The 20,627-nt window shown below is 47.2% G+C and overlaps 1 protein-coding gene across 4 annotated transcripts in view; it reads right to left on the bottom strand.

Moving 5' to 3' along the window:
• Positions 1–20,627, bottom strand: part of ILDR2 (immunoglobulin like domain containing receptor 2) — a 44,184-nt gene that overhangs the window by 8,451 nt on the left and 15,106 nt on the right. For 2 of the 4 annotated variants that reach the window (XM_030019515.2, XM_030019520.2), the window contains exons 4-9: positions 14,565–14,621; positions 9,948–10,094; positions 9,019–9,195; positions 3,748–3,864; positions 1,751–1,961; positions 133–823 (exon numbers count right to left, since the gene is read on the bottom strand). In XM_030019515.2, the coding sequence (XP_029875375.1) occupies positions 133–823; positions 1,751–1,961; positions 3,748–3,864; positions 9,019–9,195; positions 9,948–10,094; positions 14,565–14,621 (1,400 nt within the window). The remainder of the gene's footprint in view (positions 1–132; positions 824–1,750; positions 1,962–3,747; positions 3,865–9,018; positions 9,196–9,947; positions 10,095–14,564; positions 14,622–20,627) is intronic. The other 2 variants (XM_030019517.2, XM_030019519.2) reach the window with 2 other exon arrangements.

The raw sequence follows: 20,627 nt of genomic DNA, 5'->3' as shown, positions 1-20,627 counted from the left end.
GGCTCCCCACACTTGGACTCCAGGCTCTACCCTCCCGGAGATCCCCCTTGCCCGTAAACTCTGGTTAGTAACCCCTGCCTGGTGGCTCCCCGCTCAGCCTATTTGGATCAGGAGCACCAGACATGGCCTCACTGTTTTCTTGGGGTCCTTCTTCCTCTTCTTGTCAGAGGCGTTGAGGTAGGCCTGCTCCCTGGCCCTGTACGAAGGGCCTCGGCTCAGCTCCCTCTCGCTGTACGGCGGCAGGGTGTCCTCCCCTTCCTCCTGCTGAGGCGGTGGTGGCGGCTGCTGCGGCTGCTGCTGCGACTTCTCGGCTTTGTAGGTAGAGGGTGGTGACCAGGCATAGTATGTTCCCCCTCCTCTCTGGCTGGGCTGCGAGCTCAGCTTTGAGGGGGTTTCACTACGGTCACCGCTCTCGTCGTAGCTCCGGGATTTCCTCTCCAAGACACTGCTGAGGTAGGAGTGATCGTATTTCTGGCTCCCTCCGGGCGTCCGGCTCACCAGCCTGGGCAGGTGCTTCTCCTCATGGGCCCGTCTCCGGGGTGGGCTGTATGACCAGCCCCGATCCGAGTCCGTCAGCGGCTCTCGGTTCCCTCTGCTACGCTTGGTGTAGTATTCCTCCATGGAGCTATCCTGGTGGAGCAGCCCTCCGCTGCGGCCGCCGTGCGACTCTGACCGCTCAAAACGCCGAGTTTCCTGGCTGTCTGCCCGGCGGGTCCGCTGGCTGTAGGACTCTGCAAAGGCTGCCAGCTCGTCCATAGAGACGGCCGGCACTCCCACAGAGAAGCTCTTACGAGACAACATCTCGGACTTGGATCTCTGCTGGCTGGAGGAGGGAAGAGGTAGTGTTAGAGGGCAGGATTCAGCTGCACTCATCCCCTCAACTGCCTTCACAGATAATGGAGGGAAACAGGTACTCCCGGGGCATGAATCATCTGACCTGTTTTCACCATCTTCTGTAGGAAGAGATGTATCACATCCTCGAAATCCCTGCTTCTTTCTGCTGACTGTAAAGGCAGCTTAATCCGGATAGCTCAGACTCTACATGTCTAATGTTACCCAAGATTAACCCCAGAGTGCACCTCCCTTCTCCTCCAGTATGCAGGGCTGGACTTGCTTCTCCTTGGCCCCAAAGCTTGTAGGTGTATGTCCTGCTGGGAAAACCAACGAACCTGGCTACAGAAGCTCACAGCAACGCAATTTTGAAGCAGATTTAAAGAGAGTGAGCTGGCACAAGAGCCCACTACTGAGGGAAGGAAATCCCTGCCATTGCTTTTGGGAGACTGGGCTGCTGGTATGTTACAGAACGATGTGGTACCCCTCTTCCAGGCACCAGAATGCCAGTCCCTTAGGCCTGGAGTACAGGTCTTGCTGCACCAAAGCACCAGGGTGTGACTCCTAAGAAAGCACACCAGCACTGGGAAGTGCTGGAAGGATCAGGTACAAATCTCAAGATAACACTTCAGGAAGGGTGGCTAGGTTTCCTATTGATCTCGCTTTTACGTCCCACCTGGAATAGGGCTGGTACCTAGCTTTGCCCAGCTGGGTAGGCTTCAGCAGGCTTGTGGGAATCAGATTCATTCCAACCTCATCTAATGACATCTCCAGATTTCATGTTTCTCTCTAACCCCTCTGTCCTGCTAAGCAGAACCACAGCAGCAGGCAATGGAGAAGAGCTACCAGTCCATCTGTCCCTTCTCCTTTCTTCACTACTTTGCCAGATATAGCTGCCTCCCAACACACCACTCCTCACCTGTGCCGGAAACTGTCCCGCTCATCTCTGTAATCAGAGACAGCCTGTGATCTTGATGTGCTTCCCCCGCCGATCACTCCTGCCCAGTATTCAGCATCACCATCCAGATCCCCCGCAGGAGGCAGAGGTTTCCTTCGCACCTGGCGGTAGGGCTGTCGGAAGTTCAAGTCCTCTTCATGCAAAGAGCTGAGTTCAGAGATAGTGTTGTTATCTGCAGGGAAGGTTGCAGAAAAGAAATGAGATAGGCATCACCTGATAGCATGTGTGAGAAGGGAGAAGAGGACAGGAAGGCTGTGGCAAGCCCAGCTGCAGCTTTTTCAGAAAGAAGCTGAGCTGCCCTCCATTAGAAAAAAATCAAAATGGAATCCAAGGCCCTCCTCCAAACCCTTGACCGATCCTGCCCAAGACTCCTGGAGCTCAGTTTGGACATAGAGCTGCTGTTAGACCTATATATAGGTCCTCTGAACTGGTAGCTGGCAGCCAGGTGGGATATTCTAAGGGTATCGGAAATGGCATCAGATGCCTGTGTTCCAGATAACCGAGTTCAGCCTTCATGCAGAAATCCCCGCCTCAGCCCTGCTTCAGTAACACATGTGAGCTCTCCGCCCTCGTGAGGTGGGCACCGAGCTTGGTGGAACATCATCAAAGCGGTTGTGCCACCTCCCCCTTTCCTGGTGTGAGACAGGCTGGCTCTGGATTTTGGCCTGACTTGCCCAGCTAAAACAAAAACAACCCCCTCAAAAAAAGATTAAGAAAAAAGTAAGACTATCTGAATCACTGTCAGTCTCTACCCTGTCAAGCACATTGACATCTGGAGGCCTGACATACCAATCTGGAGAGGTCTTTTTATAGTAAATCTTGTGGGTGGAGAAGACAGTGTGCTCAGCAATGACTGTTTTAGAAGTATATATAATTTGTTAGTTATGCCTAGTCTGTACAGAGCTTTGATGTAGTGTCATTCCCTAAAGCCCTTACCTTCACTGATTTGCAGGATCTCACACGTCTATTTTAAATGAGCCTCTGCCAGTGCCTAATATGGGTTAGCTCTGCGTGAGTCAGATGCTGCCCAGAGGAACTGAGCCCCCAGCCTGCTGCTGTCCTCTGCACAGAACAGCTGGAGGACAAAGAGCAGCACTGCAAGCCCACACCTTGTCCCACCACTGCACCTCTGCTTCCTAATGTGGAAAGATCCTCATTTGGGTTTGTATTCTGACATCCATTAAGTGCAGCCTCAGCCTTTACTTAGGGAAATAAAGCTTGCAAGAGGCTATCGGAAGACAACGAGGAGTTCCACACAGAAGCTCAGTTCTGAGTTTGCATCGTGTTCCTATTTGCCACCCTCCTCCACTTCACCTGCAGTTTCTGGCTGCCAAGCTGTCAGTACTGATGCATGTGCCACCTCTGATCTTACGTTGACCAGTGCCACAAAATCTGACGATCCCCTGATTTCTTGAATCCTTCTTGTAGTCCCTGCTCCTTCTGCAGGGCAACAGCCACTCCAAACCACCTTTCTGCACCCTTTAAACCACACTGTGGTCATTGCAGCCCACAAAATATGCTTTCAATAAAATCACGCCTCTCCTATTCTGCCATGCTGGGAATTTACAGGCACCACACTACAAGACATAAAGAAATTGGGAAGACAATATCCAGGCTATTATCACACCACAGGCTGTAGAAGGCATGAGTATGGACTTGGCTTTTCAGATCTTGATGATCCAAAAGTTTAATTATCCAAGTGGACAATTTTCATGGGCATTTGAGTATCCCTCACCTTGTTTGCTCTAATTAAGGATGATTAGGTAAGCAGCAGATCTTTAAAATCAGAACGTACCTGTAAATGCCTAAAATCTAGACTTTATCTGCCCCAAGTACCATATCCTGGGCATCGTATCCTGGAGGCCAGCTCCAAGGCAAAGCCAGTGAACTTTTAACTATGAATTTGCAGTCTTTTTCAGGTGAGTGAAAAAAAAAATCAAACCATGCTTGCTCCTCACATCGTTCTCGCATCCTCCTAGCTGGGTCAAACTGAGCCAGTTCTTTCTCGACATAGTACAGCACCTTCATGGAGTCCCTTTCCTTGTCAGTCTGGATCCTGTACCCTTTGCGCACTGCTAGGGAGAAAAGAAAAGCATTAGAGGAAAACACATTTAAGTCCAAGGAGACTTTCTGACAATATTGCTTCTATAGTTAAGCTCACGTCTGCAGGCAGGTAGGCTGCGTCTCCCAAAACAGAGTGAGTCAGTCCTTGCTTCAGAAGAAATTTGCCTGTAACGTGGGATGTGAAGTTGTGAGCAGCTGCATCATTTATAAAGTTTGCAGTAACAGCAAAAATGGTTTGGAAATGCCCAATCTGTACAACCAAATGCATCAAGTGGTGTCATTGCCACAGTGATTCCACCTCCCACAGAGGATGGCAGAGAGAAAAGTAGCACTCATTTTCCCTTCCTCAGCACTACAGAAAGGATTCATCATGGTATGGGAGAAGCAGTCCCAGAAGATCAGGCTTCCTCTATGCAGCAGGGGCCATAAGCTCCCAGTCTGCAGGGGAAGCAGGTGGCTGAGCATTTGGGAGCTGTCACTCTGCAGCACCACTCCACCCTTCCATCCCTATGAATTCTGCTCACACAGGTTGAAGAGCATGTGGTCGGAGAAGCTCCAGAGAATACAGAAGGAAACACAGAAAGTCCCACAAAGCATACCACACTGCTTTAAGATTTATACTGAATCCAACGATGGGGCCAATCAGGTCACTGGGTAACTGTGAAACTGCCTGCTCTGGCATTCTTTACATGCTTTATTTTACAGAAAAGTTATGTCTTACACATAAAGTGCTTGATTCCTGGGATTACTCCATTTGCAGGGGAAGTCTGGACAGCTTTTTTGACTTTTCCACATTCCTGTACATAGAAAAGAAGCCCCTACACACCTGGAGCCACAGCAACTCTAACTCTGGCAGGCTGGCTCCATGCACACTTTACCTGCTAACCCTATGAATGGTCTGACTACCTCAAGGCAGGTCTATAGTCAGCAAGCAGAGAACTCCACTGATCAGGACTTTGAAGAAAATAAGGCTTTTATAGCAGATTATTTAAGAAAGGCCTCAGCCTGGGGCTATTTCAAGATTGACAGAAACACAGGTCTAAGTACAAAAGAGGACTACAACCCTCAAATTCAGCCTCATTAGAGAACTGTCGTGAGGACAATTCACTTAGCACTACAAAATGGAACCTGTCTGCCTTGCATGGGGTTAGTAAGTTCCCTTGTGTGAATACGGCAGTGTTGCACCAGTGCTCCTCTTGTGGCACGATTTAAATACTTGGACGGTGGTTCTGAGCCAACCTGTTCTTTCTGTTTTATCCCACACCCCGATACATCAAGCTACTAACATATGGGTTTGGTAGTACATTGCATAGTATGCACTGTGTGGGCTGAACAAGGACTTGGCAGAGGTATTCTTAGGCACCTTCTGTCCTAAACTGCTGTGCATGTGTCTGTGCACTATTAAATAACCATGCTCTGCTTCAGAAACGGCTGTGCCATAGAAATGCGTAGAATGATTCCTGTAATAATCCCGCAAATTGCTTCAGGAGGAAGGTGCTTTACTGTGGGTTTTGACTGTGCACATGTAAGGTAAGTAACTACATCCTGAAATATTACCTTGTGTATCTGTACTTTGGAAAGGTATTAGATGTTAAAATGTAGTATGGGTCTATCAGGGTCCTGTCTCCAACGTGTCTCCAGATAGCTTAGCTGACAGCAGTCTGGAGTTTTGCTGTGTTTTATTATCCTCACAAATATGTGCACCACAACTGCAAACGCACACAGAATTACAGAATACAAGGAACCTTCCCTCTGCCTTCCAAAGTGGATGACCATCACGTCTCTTGAAGTAAGGCTGCTGCTGTAAAGAGGGGCTGGACTGACTGCCCTCAGAAGTAATGACTCCTGCTGCACTGCACAAGCAACAGCAAGGCAAGTTCTCCACCTCACCATTGTGGCTGACCTCTGTCTGGTACCTTGCCAGGAAAGAGGCCTCTTGCTATTCTTTGTTCTAATGTGTCTACTAGGAGCTCAGCTAAGCTGCCACCTCATTATACACACGCCAGCAAACAACCATCAGCTGGAAATGACTCTGACCTACTAATAACCTTTGCGGAACTTGAACAGGCAGCTTCCACACTGTCTCTCCAGAACCACTACTCACACTGAGGCTGTGCCTAATATCTATTTAGGCAGCATCTATAGCTCCTGGAACTGATGGAGAATTAGCTAGGCTTCATGCTCGACTTGCTATTGCAGTTGTGTATCAAAAGGCAAATTAATTTCTTGGTTAATTCTGTAAGCATCTAGAAATTAACTTCGGATTTAAATCTGCAAAGTTGACTGTGAACAGCTCATAAAAAGTATTTTCCATTATAGATGAAGCATATTTTGTCTCTACGTTTATTTATTAAATACTTCTTGCAATGATATTGAATGTTCAACTTACTTATTAAATCTCTTTATTACTCCTTCATGTGAGAACCAAAGACATTATTGCTTCCTCCTCACACGCTTCTTCATCTGTAAATTGCCATAACCCTTTAATAAGGTCTGAATATTTTTAAGCCCATCTTAATTATAAGGGAATAAAGATGCAGAGACATTAACCACTTGTCCAGAACCATTCAGTGAAGTCAAAGGGAATGGAACAGTCTTCCCTGTTAGACCATATTTTCTTCTCATGAACAGTTCATATATTTCTAATGTTTAATCTGTGTTTAACTGGACACTTTTTTTACTCTTCTGTGGGTGGAACCAAGTCAGCCAAAACCGTAAGCTGTTTCCCTCCCCAGAAATGACAGCACTACTATTTTTTTCAGGCAAGTGTGGTTAGGAAGTAAATGATGTCTCATCCTTATATACTTTCCATATTAAAGGTCTGGAGTCCAGCTCTTGGATCAAAAGCTTCCCTGTGTGCATGATTTAAGGAATCTATGCAACAGTCTCCAGGTAACCACTGCATTTAAAATAGACAGAGCATACATCCTAACTTATGTGTTGCCAATGCTCTTCTAAATAAGAGAGCTGAAAGTTTGGTTTTTTCTCCCTGTTCAGCCCTAAGTTTAGGATGGAGTTCCTAGGCTTAGGCTTCACTGGAGCTTTGTCACATGGCTTTTATGTAACTCTAGACAAATTTTCTAAACATCCTCATGCGTGAGGTTGCTCACTAGATCACCTCACAGGGGTCATTTATAAGCACAGAAACTATGTAGGGCAAAGGCTGTCCTTTTTAGCCTGGCAGCCAGGATTACAGAATCCTCCAATCTCTGTCCCCCAGCACTTCTGATCACATTTTTTTTAAATAAACCTGACAGAAAGGTTGAAGTCTCAAAGATAGCAAGTTTCAGATCAGACTGGCTATGTGGAGGACACAGAGACCATAATTAGTGCTCCTTCTGAGAAAAGGCCTTTATAATAAACTCAACCATTACCTGTTTTGTTTAGCTTGCCGTCTGACCAACCAGCAAATAAGTAGTTTGGAATGGCCACATAATGTTTTCTCTTCTACAGCCTGTAATTAGGGGATATTCTGGCATTGTAGAGGACTTTAAGAGAAAGGAACAGAGTGCAGGGTATCACCCTTTCTTAGCTCCACAGTTCAAGGAACACCTTGAATAACAGGTGCATGATCCAGACTAAGGGTTTGTCCATATTATTGCAAAAAATACTAATTAAAAATAAAAAAAGCTTAAGAATCTCTGTTGTCTTGCCACAACCGTTAAAACTCTGTAATAATGGTTTTCTTTGCAATACGTAGTATTTCCTGTCAAGTCCTGAGTCAAAGGATTAAGTCCAGCCAGCTGATTTGGATTATATAATAAATGCATCTTTCTGTGTAATGAACATGGGATGCCAAGAGCCATTCCATTTGGTTACCAAATGCATCCACAGTTTTTCATTCTGCATTTGTGCTCTGCTAGTAACGTACAGCAGAGACGAGACTGGGGCTGTGATCTGACTCTTAAAAAATCCCTGGAGCTCCGACAGCCAACACCATGCTCTAAATGCAGTGACATTTTTCACAGAAGAAAAAAATTAAGCACTGGGCTGCCATTCATCACTTTCTGACAAAGGTTTTTGAATTGGATACGTTCTGCTTTGGATCAGTGATTGATTTATTTCCTATTGCAAAATGCTCCATTCCAGAGCTCTGTTTTGATTTCACTGGGGAAAAAAAAAGTATGATTGTTGAAGGAAGATATTTTTTGTAATTCCAGAAAGGTTAATATACTGAATGGGGCAGCAGAAGGATGTGTAGGGTTGTTCAAAAAGCTTAATTATTTGATTACGCTACTTGATCTTGTCTTTTCGGAAGTGTCTTATCAAATTTAACAATTGATAATTAGTGTGGTGCTTTGAAATCACACATGTGGCTGGACCAATGGCAAACATACTGTGTCAGTATGGTGCCTCTACATTGGTGAGTCACTTCTGCTGCAGCATGTTTGAATTTAGTTAGCCACTCTGATCCTGAAATGCTATCATGTGGCTAAATAGCTACCCTCTTTGTCCTTGATGGCAGCTTCCTTTGCAGCAGAAGTGACCCTCACCAAGATACAGTCATCATACTGATACTCCACATCTGACATTGATCTACAGCTCCTTTCTAGTTAGAAGCTTTTTATCACTCACATTTCACAAATGCAAAGGCTGAACAAAAAAAATGAGCTACTGACTTCTGTTGGGTAGGGAAGGGGGTCCAGCCCCAAATGCTCTTGGGCAGAAATGCCAAGGGAGCATGTCCCTGTGCCCAAAATGTGTCCATGGGGACAGTAAAACATGCTGCACCAAAAACTGCTGCCAGAGGGCAAGCAGTGCCCTACAGAGGGTAGGAAGAACAGTTTACCAAGAGAGAGCAACTTGCAAGGCATCAGCTCTAAGGGGAAAATGGCCACTGCCTCTGCTCCCCTGAAATCATCTTCATTCTTTTGTCTTCCACAACATTCGTAGCAGTAATGAGAGGGGTCCCGGGCATGAACTTGGCCTCCCGTTCCCTGCTGACCTAATTAGGCACCCACAAACTGACACTGTGCTGATGGCACTAGAAAAGTTGGACCATGTGGCCCTAAGGGATGCAAATGTCATTGTCAGAGCCAGGATTAAAATGCAGTTTCTCTGTGTTTCTTCTGTTCATACCACTCTACCAGTGACAATCGTTCCTCCTTTTCCCAGGCCTGCTCCCAGTAAGAGGACTGAATGTTGTGCCTCGCACTGCAAATTACCATTTTGGCTTCCTCCGCTGGAGTCACTTGGGGCCAAGGGAGGGGGGTGCGACTTATCCACCAGCACAGCAGGAGATGGGACACCAGCTACAGGAACATTGGGGATGTAGTATGGACCTGGCATGGAAGAGACTGCAGGAGGGTACCCAGCTTTTGCTGCCTTGCCTGCTACATACACTGAAAAAGAAAAAGAACAGCAGTCAGCATCACACCAGCCTCCCACAGACCCACATGGCACATGGCCGAAACCTGCACATCACCAACATTGGTGACAACCCAGCCAGAGACAACTGGACAAATGAAATGACAAGCACCAATGTGAATTTCTCTATGCCTCAAAGGGCACTGAAGGGAGTTTAAACAATGCACACAGCAGGTCAGATGAGCACTGCAAGACATCCAGCAACTGAAGGACATTCAGCATGTTACAGCCGGCATTACCACTGCCATGATTTAGAGGCAGTTCATCTTTAAAAACAATTGATGACTCAAGTAGCAGGGATGAGGCTCAAGAAACTTGACAGATCTCCCTGAGCCTAACCAGGAACCTTGCTAGGTTGCAAGGATTTTGCACTGTTGTAGAGGGCAGCTGCTTTGCATTGCCAGGAAGAAACCTCTCAGGATGCTCTTAGCTCTGACCCAGAACATTCACTGACATGACAACAACTTTGGAAGGGGAGTGTGACACTTTGGAAAAGCAGGCACAGCTGCTGAGGCAGGGAGGGCTCGGGGAATTACATTTGTAATTCACTTTGAGCGCTCAGCCATTGAGCAATAGGTCAGATGCTTCACCCCTAAGAACTAGTGCTTTAGTCAAGAAAAGTGCTCAGGGCAAAGGAAGCAATATTAGCAGATTCTCCTCCTGTTCTGCCAGGGAGCGGAAGAAGTGCATGAGAAGATTTGCGCCAGGCTTGGACAGGGTCACTCACGCGCCCGGGGACAGCAGCAGGACTCAGGACAGCAGGGGCAGCGGACGTAACAGCAGCAGCTGTGTGGGCAACACTGGCACCAGCAGATTCCCACCAGGAGGAAGAACAGGAATGCCCCCAGGATCACCAGGCCCACAAAGACCCACTCTGAAAAACAAGGGGAGAAAGGGAGATACTTACAGGATTGCAATCACTGTGGAAGGGAACGTCAGCAACATCCTCCTAGCAGAGAGCACAGGGGCAAAACAGACAGGTGAGTAATAGAAGTGAACTCCCTGCAGGTCTAGGACTACGTCCCCCTTCGTGTCAAAGCAGAAATGGCACATGACAGTGAGAAATGGAGCTACAGAAATGTGGTACCTTCTTGCTATGTCTCTGGCTGGCTGAGCAGCGAGCAGCACAGAGGCAGGAGCTCTGGTATCCCAGCACAGAAACCCTTCACCCCACAGCAGACCTGTACAAATGCCGCAGGACAAGCTCCATTAGCATTTGGATCTCATCAAAGACTCTTTCTTCCCGGCCATGTTCATGCCCTGCTTGTGTGTTTGTTCCCTACCCACATTCTAGTTTTAATGGGACAAACGGTGGTGAAAAGCATGCTATAAATAGCCCAGTAAATGAGCCAGGCCTGCCCCTTCGCAACTAGGCCCACGCATGCAATTATTCTTTTGAATGTGCCGAATGAACATCCTATTCAGGCGCTGCAGCCAGCCAGGAAAACTAACAACCACTTTTTTTTTTTTTTCTTTTTTCCCCACTGAAGCCTCAGATGATGTCTGCCAGGCCCCGAAAGGGAGCAGCTGAAAAACAAGTGAAAGCACAGAAGAGCTGGTCCACAAAAACCAGGATGGGATTTGAACAGGAAGGGGAGTGAGAAAAGGTTTCTCAAACTTTGCTGCGGGAAATCTGCAGCGGCAGCAGCTGTGGTGGGAGCAGGTGCCCAGCCCATGCTGGGGCAGCTCTGTATCTGGCCACCCTGCACTTTGCAGAGGATTGTGTGCAGAGGGCTGCACATACTGCCACATGGGAATTTGCTGGATTAAGGAAATGGTCAGTGAACACCTTCGAACCAAGAAATCTCAAGACTCTGAATGTATAGGAGGCCTGGAGTTGGTTTTACATCAGAAGGATGCACCAACCCATCTAGAAGTCAGACAACTGGCAGGGAAAGACTCCAGGTGTACCCAGGTGGTTATTCAACCACCTTTGAAAGATGGTAAGAAAGCAAAGAAAGAAGTGGTGGGACTGCTTTGCAGTGGGGCAGGGTTTATCCCCAGCCCAGAGAAAAAAAAGCAACAGACAACTGTTTCTGAACAGAAGTCCAGCGTTCACTGAAGGGTCTCCTGGTACTTTATTATTTAAGATGAAGAAATAGTGATACAAGGATTACAATGTGAGCACAGAACCACACTGGAAAAATAGTGCACCTCTGACCTGCGTCGCTAAGCTGAAAAGTCAAGGAAAAATGTTCCACTTGGAACAATCAAAACAGAAGTTTTTTCTACTTCTTCATAAAATACAAAAATAAGAAGTGTCATTTTTGATTCATCCACAGCATTCTGTTTGAACAAAAGTAAAAGTCTTTGCTTTGTTGGAGTTTTCCTTAACTCTTTTACAAACAATTCCCTTTTTTTAATTCCATTTTTAATCTAGAACTTAAAATTTCCTCTAAAAACTGTCAGTGAAAGATCTGGCATTTATAAACCAAAACACTTCATTTCAGAAGTGTCAAGTGAAATGGTTTATATTTTTTGAATATTTTCTTTCTTTTTTGGCTGAAACAGATGAATTTCATTTAAATTTGCAGGTAATTTTGGTCCTTGTGGAATAATTTTTTTTTGGTGAAGTTACTATATGCTGAGAAAAATTCAGCTAATGAATAAGGCAATGGCTGGAGGGAAACATTCATGAATGGAAAAGTAAGAGCTGAGAGAAGATTACTGATACAGTTCCTCAAGTGCTGGTTCTAGAAGCTATCTTATTGAATATTTTCATGAATGACCTTGACTCAGAAAATAAGAGTGTGTTAATGTATCTTGAGGGTAAGAGGTAGGGAAGCATTGTCACTAAAGGTGAAGACTAGGATATGTTATAGAAAGGGCCAGTTGTCCTCGGGCCTGCAATAAGAAACATGAAATGCAGCAATATAATGAATTTCAAGGTATGCAGCAATACTTTGAAGGTCACACGTTCAAAGATTAAGAACAATTTCTGTTCTGAAGAGGACTTCATTAGTTGGAAACAACTGAAAAATGAGAGAGAGGATCCAGTATACTATTTCATCATAGGACAACTGTAACCACTTACGCAATACAGCCACAAAAATGGCAAATGTAATCCTATGCCCAACAGAGGAGGAATTTCCAGTAGCATTAAGGAAATATTAATGCCATCATACAACGCCTCCATGTAACTTCATCTGACATTACTGATGTTATACAGCTCTGGTCATCTTTGTACAAGTAAAGATGAATTCAGGTTGGAGCTGATGCAAAGTAGGGATTTGAGGGGATGAAGGGACTCGATAGCCTGCCTTGCAGCAGGAGAGCTGAAGCTTGCTGCGTTAGTCTATTAAAAAGAAGGCTGAGAGCAGATGTAGCTGCCTGTAAATATGCTAGGAGGATGAATGCTAGGAGGAAAAGCAGGTATTATAGTTAAAGGTCTTACATGAATGGGCATAAACAGGCTATGAGTAACACAGATGGAAGCTAGAAGCAGCACATCAAAGAAAACGATCCAATGGGAGAGAGAAAGGCCAAACCCAGACTACTCTTAAGCTTGCTAAGCTTATGAAAAGGATGAAATTACATGGCGCTTGGGATAGAAAGCAAGACAGCGAGCCAGACTATCCTTTCCAGTCCTGTACTTCCTAATCGATGCCAATCCGAGCAGGGCAACAGCTCAGTGGCTTTTTCTTTTGTCATGTTCACATCTTGTTCTTTACAACCATCACTGATACAGAGAAGGTGGTGAAATAGTATTGCATGACAGAAGTGGCCAGCCACAGCTATGCAATGAAGCTCAGATGTCAGATCTCCAGAGCTATTAGTGAACAGTTCACATCACTCCATAAAGGATAAAAGCCTGGTAGAAGAAAAAAACAAACAGCAAGCCCATTGTAAGTGTATCTGTGGTCTCCCTGAAAACGTTCTAGGAGTACAAAAGGGGGTCAGGTTAGTACGTACATTGCACATTGCAAGATACTCAGCAGCAGAAGTGGATGTTCGAAATCAGTGTCCCAGTGACAGGGACCTATGAATCAGGAAAGATTTTACTTCACAGGAAGTTAGACCATTTGTTTCTCTGATGAGGTTAAGAAAACAGCAAAAGAGCCTGCTGGCTCCTCCTTTATGCACAAAACTGGGTTTCAACCGGTTCCAGATACAACTGTGTAACCCTGAGATTCAAATGACTACCAAGTGAAATGCTGTGTGCCCTCACTCCCTGGAAACTACTGTATTCTGCTTGCAGGAGCATCCGCTTTTGTTTATTCAGGTAATAGGCAATGCTAACAGCTGAAATGTGGTTTGCTGCTGCCTTTTACACTTTCTCATTGTTTATACCCATGCAGTGAGGGTACCAGAAGGCTACCTGGCCAGCACACAAGAATTTTATGCCCATTCAATAAAATTGTAAATAGCAGGGGAAGAAAAGCGTTCGGCAACAGAGAATCAACTTCTGTCTATGCTGAAAAGACCAAGCCCTCTCCTGCCATGCTGAACTTCCAGGGACCTTTGGGTTACACTGGAGGTGGGGGAGTGTCTGCCTTCTCTCCATTTGCATCTCTGGGACAGACTTGAAAATAGCTTCACACATTTATGTGGAGTTGCATTTTTGCACAAACGTGTGAAAGAAACACTCCTTGGGCACCGTCAGGGGATGATCAGATGACTCAAGGGCTAAATGTTCGCACAGCTTTTCCCTTTCAAGGACAATCTGATGCACAGTCTGTTTCCTGTGCAAGGAGTGCCAGAACTGGTGGCTCTCATTAGTTTGGCTAGCAAGGGATTTATCATGGGCACAGAGCTTTCATGTCTGGTCCAACCAGCTGGTGTTACCTAGATAATGCCCTGACCATGCAGCACAAGAGGGGCTGTGCCACTGATGGGTTACTAACCAGTGCTCTATTTCTAGCACCTCCTGTGCTACCATCTGTGGTGATGGCTGTAACGGTACCCGCAGGACAAGGTCTGGGGCGCGGAAGTTACTACTGCACAAGAGCAGCTGATGTACAAAGCCATATGGGCACACGAGGCTGCTGAGGTCTCGCAGGCTGGAGTGGCATGACCTTTGTGCTAGCAGGGGGAGAGCAGAGAGCTTGATATAAAACCTCCCCTGAACAGAGCTGGCATTTCTGCTCTCACACTGATCCTGGCATGACATCAACCATCTCTGTATGTTGGCTCCCAGCATGGCCATTCCTCCCCCAAGTCCCAGCATCAGCTCTCTCAGATCTCAACCCAACACACTTTCCCAGTAAGCGACAGGCTTTTCTCTTTTTATCCCCAAGTAAAACACACATAAGAGTGAAACGTACACCACATAAAGATGCTGCAAAAGGATAAACAGACAAGATGACAGAGGACTGGGTGATCGAAGGGTGAAATGACTGAATACCTGGCATAATCTCCACAGCAAAACTGGGCAAGAGATCAGCAAGCAGCCCTGTCCTGCCTAGAAAAGACAGAAGGAGGAGAACAAGGAGAGAGGTTACTGCAAGAAAAACACACTTCCCAGCCCCTGCCTTAGCCTCCAGTCCCCTTGCTCATCAGACCACTTGCACTCTGTTAACGGAATTCCTATCAACCACAGATGTCATCCTGCTTGATGCCTGGTGTCTACCTCTGCACTTTTGCCATTTCTGTGTCCTTGCATTTTATCTTTATCAGCAGAGCTGGGGGGAAAGAATCTGAAATAGAGCTTCTCCGATCTAGGCACAAAATGACAAGGAGAGGGAGGTCCCCCTAGCATGGTTACACAGTAACATCTTTCTGGAATTACGCTCTACACATGCAAAAAGCTCCTGGAAATGCACAACAGCCCTCAAATAGAAGGATTTAGTTTACTTTAAAAGAAACCCAGGCCCTTGACAAGTCAGCCACATGCATCCAACACCCATGGGTAGTGCTTTCCATGTGGGGCTCTGCAACTGCAGAGACAGGCCCAGGAAAAGAGTCTTGAAGCATGACTGTGAGCATGTGCTACTTAATTCAAGATGTGCAAGCAACTTGGTGAGATTGGGTGATTCAAGGCCAACTCTCAAGCGAAGCAAACCAACCAGGGAACGATTTGTGTAGAAATTTGTAGAATCACTTTGCAAAAGGAAAAGAAAAAAAAAAAAGGCAAGTCAACTTCTAATTTATAACTGAATACGAACAAAATCCAAGCTGAAAGGCAGCCTGATGCCTATTTGTTTTGGCACTGAATGTCTGGGATATTTCTAATACACAGCAAACATCCTTCACAGTGTTCAGCTATAATTTACACACACCTGTGCATCAGCAGAACAGCCCTATGGGCAGCTGTGCTACATACTCTTTTATATAGCACCAGGATCATGCTAGGTTTTTTGAAAACATGCATAAGGTAGGAGAGCTGCACTCTGAAGAGAGACATACATTGTGGATGTAATGTAACAGAAGCAACTAAGGGTAAGCCAGCGCAAAAGTGGTAGAAAGCTACCTTTAACCTCCCCACATGCCCTTTAGGTCCTGCACTAAGCAACACTCAGACACAATGATGAACTGGATCCCAAGTTCCTTGGATTCTAGCCTGTCCTTGAAGCATGTTATAATCAAATTCCCACTGTCCGTTTTTTCTGAGTGCTTCAGCATAGGTTCTGTAGAGATCAAAAATCCACAAGGATGCCTGCTGGAGCCATAATAAACATACTCTGAATGCAGGCAGTGCTTTGCAACCAGTTGCAACTCATCAAAGCTGTCCAGTACTCACAGTAACGCCATCATGATGAGGTGCTCCTGAAGCCTTGGCAAAAGATACAATGCTGATCCTTCGGATAATTCACTACTTTGAAGGAGGACTCTTGCCATCAGTCTACGGCAACATTTTCAACTACATATACAAAGAGCTTCATGACATGCTTTGCAGTCCATTTTCTGGAAGGATCAAGTGTCCAAACTGCTCACAGCTAGCTTATTATGGGAAAGTGCTCATGTATGCTTTCTGCTGACATGACACAGGCATATATGCAACATATACATGGCTTAAGTCTTGGGTGCCACAAGTGGGCTCGAAACACATGCAACAAATACATACCTTGTGTCACAATATGAAAGATTTACATTACGTTCCATGTGCATATTAAATATATTCCTTATTTTCCCAGCACACTCAAAAAAATATGCAATTCTTGCATAGGCCTCTGTGTGTCTGTATGTGAACAATGTACATGTGAACCACATGCACGCAGAACATATGGGCAGACACGGGCATGCAGCTTGCCTCCCATGTGCATTATCTCCGCACAAGTTCACATGCAGCCCTAGTCTGAGAGCAGACGCCAATGGACAAATAGCTGGAGGTATACAGCTAATTTAGGGCTGGGATTTGTGGTACCAGAGGTAAGGGAGTGACACCTATAAAGAGCAGAAGCTCCACCTCATGAGTCCAAACAGGCGCCTGCTTTATTTTGAACCTACCCGAACAGCCTCAACCCCGGCCAGTGCTGGATCTTATGGTGCCTCCTGATCCCCAGGAGGAACCACACATTCAAAGGGGAAGAAGCATCCCTCAAAAATAACAGTGCTTGAGAGCTTGGTAACTTGTTACACAGACAACCAAGGTAATTCCTCTGTGCTACCTATGAGCAGTCGAGTATTTCCCTGCTTGTGCAGCCTCACTCGGCTCTGCTGAGTATCTGCTTGGGGAATTTGCTCCCCCAGCCCGGCCAGTGGGCAGCACAGCCCTGGGGGCCCCAGAGCCCCCAGCGGGGGATGCACAAAGCCTGGGAGGGCCCGAGGCAGCAGCGAACCCCAGCACGGCTCAGCCTGAACTCTGCCGTCTTGACTAGCCTAGCTGACAGCCAGCAAGCACAAAGCCCGCCTCCGGACTGCCGTGCCCCCAGCAGCTTTCAGTGCACCACAGCTCTCCTCCCTCCCTGTCCTTGGCTGAATTAATTCACAGATAACCCTTCCCTACACTGTGCGCGTCCCCCTTAGCGGGTGAGGCCGACGGGGGGGGGGGGGGGGGGCTGCCGGCAGCCATGGCTGCCCTGCGGTTGCCACGGCAACGGGAGGCTCCCCGCCACTGCCCCTCGTTGAAGGCGACTTTCCTCTTGTCGCTGCTGCCAGCAACAAGTGGAGCAAAAGCACCCAGCCCACCAGCCAGCCAGCGGGTGCAGGGACAGGGTGGCTCTGGGGGGGGGCAAGGGCCGCCGCTGACTCTTACCGGCCTGTCCTGTGCAAGACCCAAAGCCAGGCAGCAGCCGGCGGAGGGGAGCCCGGGACGGCACCGCAGTGGGTCACGCAGTGCCCAAAGCTGTGGCAGAGAGGGCAGGGCTGCAGTGAGCAAGGCGTCCTTTTGGACCCACGGCTCAAACGCCAGCCGGGAGACGGCCACAGCACCCATGGCCAGCACCCTCCCGGCTCTCTATGCCCAGGCTGCTCCTTCCAGGGGTGTTAAGCTCACCTCACTTCTCTCTTGTTTTTTTAAGGAAACTTTAAGGTGGAGGGCTGAGGCTAGATAGCAATTGGTGGGGAGAAAACAATTTAGTAAAACATCCTGCCAAGAGACCATCTGGCCACACCACCTCTGCGCAGCAGCTCTGCCTGCCTGAGAGAGAGGACCGCAGGCACTCCAAGACGTGGCTGGGCATGGCCACCGAGTGCCAGCTCCGTGCCTGCCCCCCCCCAAGTCCTATGTGTCCTCTGTGTAAGCTCTCACCACCAAGCACCAGCAGACACCCCTGGGGGAAAGAGGGAATAGATGATGGCCCCGTTTACCAGGGCTGTCCCAGGTGGCTCTGTTGGAGCTAGGAGCTTGTCCTCATTCCAGCACGGATCTGGGACATGCACCCGTCTCTACTCCCACCGTGCTGCTGCGGGGCTTTACCCGCCTGCAGCGGCTTCTCGCTGGGCAGACCGTACGTCCCAGGCCCCGGCCAGCCTCAAAGCGTGAGGGAGCCCACAAGCCCCCAGTCTGCACTGGCAGAGCACAGCGGTAGAGGGCAGGAGGAATGGGAGAGGAAAAGCTGAGTGGGTGCAGAGCGGCTCCAGAAGGTGCAGAGATACAGAAGAGGGGAGCGAGGACAGGAGTTAATACACAGGAGGCAGGCAGGTGACAGAGTGAGAGAGCAAATAGCAGCAGATCAGGGAGGACCTGGAGTCAAGCAGACAATTAGCAGAGAGTCTGCAGAGAAGAGACACAAAAATAATTAGGATAAGTGGTGCAGCTGAAAAGAAATGATGACATGAATAAAGGCGCAGGTGCAGTCAGGAACATGGCAATTGGTAAATACGGGAACATGGTAAATACTGGCAATTGCATAAATGCAATAAATATTGGGTAAATATGGGAATAACTGTTGAATTGTTTTCCCTGTTGAGGGCTGCCTCTGCAGCCCTACCTGCAGCAGTGGGACCACGGGAGGCAGCAGCTACAGGGGGAACTATTTCTTCCTCAGTGGCGGAAAAATTTGCCAAGCCGTGCCACAGCAAGAGGCCCCTGGCATGGGACACTGCCCTTAGGGGAAGCTGGAAAGCGAAGGAGAGGAAGCGTGCGTGGCCCTTGTAAATCAGATACTTTTCCAAGGAAGCTGCTGTGAGATTTATTGGGAGAGCATGGGTCTGCAATGAGTCCCTCCATGCTCCCTCTGCTTGGAGTAAACTTTATCCTTTCTTCCCATCCTTCTCTTCAATTGGAGAGAGAAATAGCAGCAGCCCTTCTTGGAGATCAAAGTTTTAGCAGGCAACAAAGACCTCCAAGGAGGCTGTTGCCATGGCTACCTTAGTAACGGAGGTCTTTTAACCACGTGAGCAGCGTGTGGCTGTCGCTGGCAAATAAGGAGGAAAAGAGGGGTAAAAAGCCTTGGCAACAAGTAGCACTTCTAAATGGTGTGAAATAAATAACTAGGAGTAGGCCGGGCTAGGACGAGGGGGATTAGACCCAGATTACAAAGGCGGCAGCACAGCGGTCCGGGGCAGGGCAGCAGCGCCCAGCCTAGCAAGGACAGGACGAGTACTCTGGGGTGGGAGGACACCAGCGGCCGCCCTTTCCTGCCTTTTTCAGTGGAGGGCTCCCGTGCCAATCACATCCTCCGCCTGCTGGCGCTACTCGCCTTCGGTCACGAAGGCGCAGCTCAGGGTCGGAGAGCGCTTGCTTATAGACACCTCCCCGGCTGACATCTGGCCCTCTCATCCCCAACACATGGCCAGAAGCACTGACATCTCTGCTAACTGCTGTGACCCAAGTACTGGCTCGGAAGCTACTGGCAGCTTTTCAGCGAAACTGAGCAAAATCCTAAAACCATCGTCCTGCAAGGCAAAATTTTGCCAAGAACTTTCCTGTCTCCAAAACCACACCAGCTCTTACAATACAGTCTCTCCTGGCACACAAGAGACTCCAAACCTGGCTATATTTATACCAGCTATTGAGTCATTTTGCTGAGTAAGAACTGCCCTTACTAGCACTGCACGCCATACACACATGACCCAGTAGAGATTTATTCTCTCTGAAAGCCAACGCACGTCTCTATTAGTACATTAATTACTGTGCAATATGCTGCGTTGTATATGTATCTACATTCTTTCCCACCTATGGGTGTTAGACTTTATAAATTTGGGGGTTTAGCCTAAATCGATATTGGCTGGTAATACAAACTACCAAAGCTGTCAGTTTACCAATGTTAAATGCTAGCTGAGTTCAGAAATTAACAAAAACCTCAAGTGCTAATTGTTTTTATTTAAAGCATAACAACGGTAGAACCTGAAGCTTCCAAAAGATTAATTATAAAATAATATTTCACTACTACATAATTTATGTAGTATGAGCTGCCAAACTGCATAGAAAAAAAAGCAGGCAATAGCTGTCTAGCAAAGCACATGGATCACTAACCAAAGTATCAAACCAACAATTGGGATTAGTGGATCACTTTCCTGCCTCTTCCAAGAGCTTGACACATCCTTGGGAATGAAACCATGACTTCACGATGCATGTCTAAGCTACGTAAAATCTCGTAATGCAAACATTGCCAAGCTTGCACAGACCTACACATTTCAGGGTAGCCAGCTGTGCCTAGCAATACCTACAGCCATTGCTCTTCAGCTGTACCAGCTTGGGAAGGGAGCAGTATAGCTGCTTTCACAGGACCCTACACCTGATTAGTAAATTCTGGCTCTCAGAAAGGCTTACTGGGTTATATGCAGTCTCATGCAATTAAGCTAGACTGCTTCCTGATGTGAGCTGTGTCACAGGAAGCCAGGATATGGTATCCACTGACACTGCCCTGTATTTCTGATTCAAAGGTTACTCCAGGCACCCTGCATCCACTACACTGGTACACTTGCAGTTCCCTTCAGCAAAGGCTGCAATGAATGACTTTACTGAAGCCCACTGACATTCTTATATAAAAAGCAGTGCACAGGGACTACAAATAACTATTTGATTAATAGCACTGTCTGTGTTTCAAGAAGCAGGACATTCAGCTGCTAGCTACTAAGATAG

Source organism: Aquila chrysaetos, chromosome 7 (assembly GCF_900496995.4).
Source record: "Aquila chrysaetos chrysaetos chromosome 7, bAquChr1.4, whole genome shotgun sequence".
Classification (NCBI taxonomy): domain Eukaryota; kingdom Metazoa; phylum Chordata; class Aves; order Accipitriformes; family Accipitridae; genus Aquila; species Aquila chrysaetos.
This window is presented reverse-complemented; position numbering and strand designations above follow the sequence as displayed.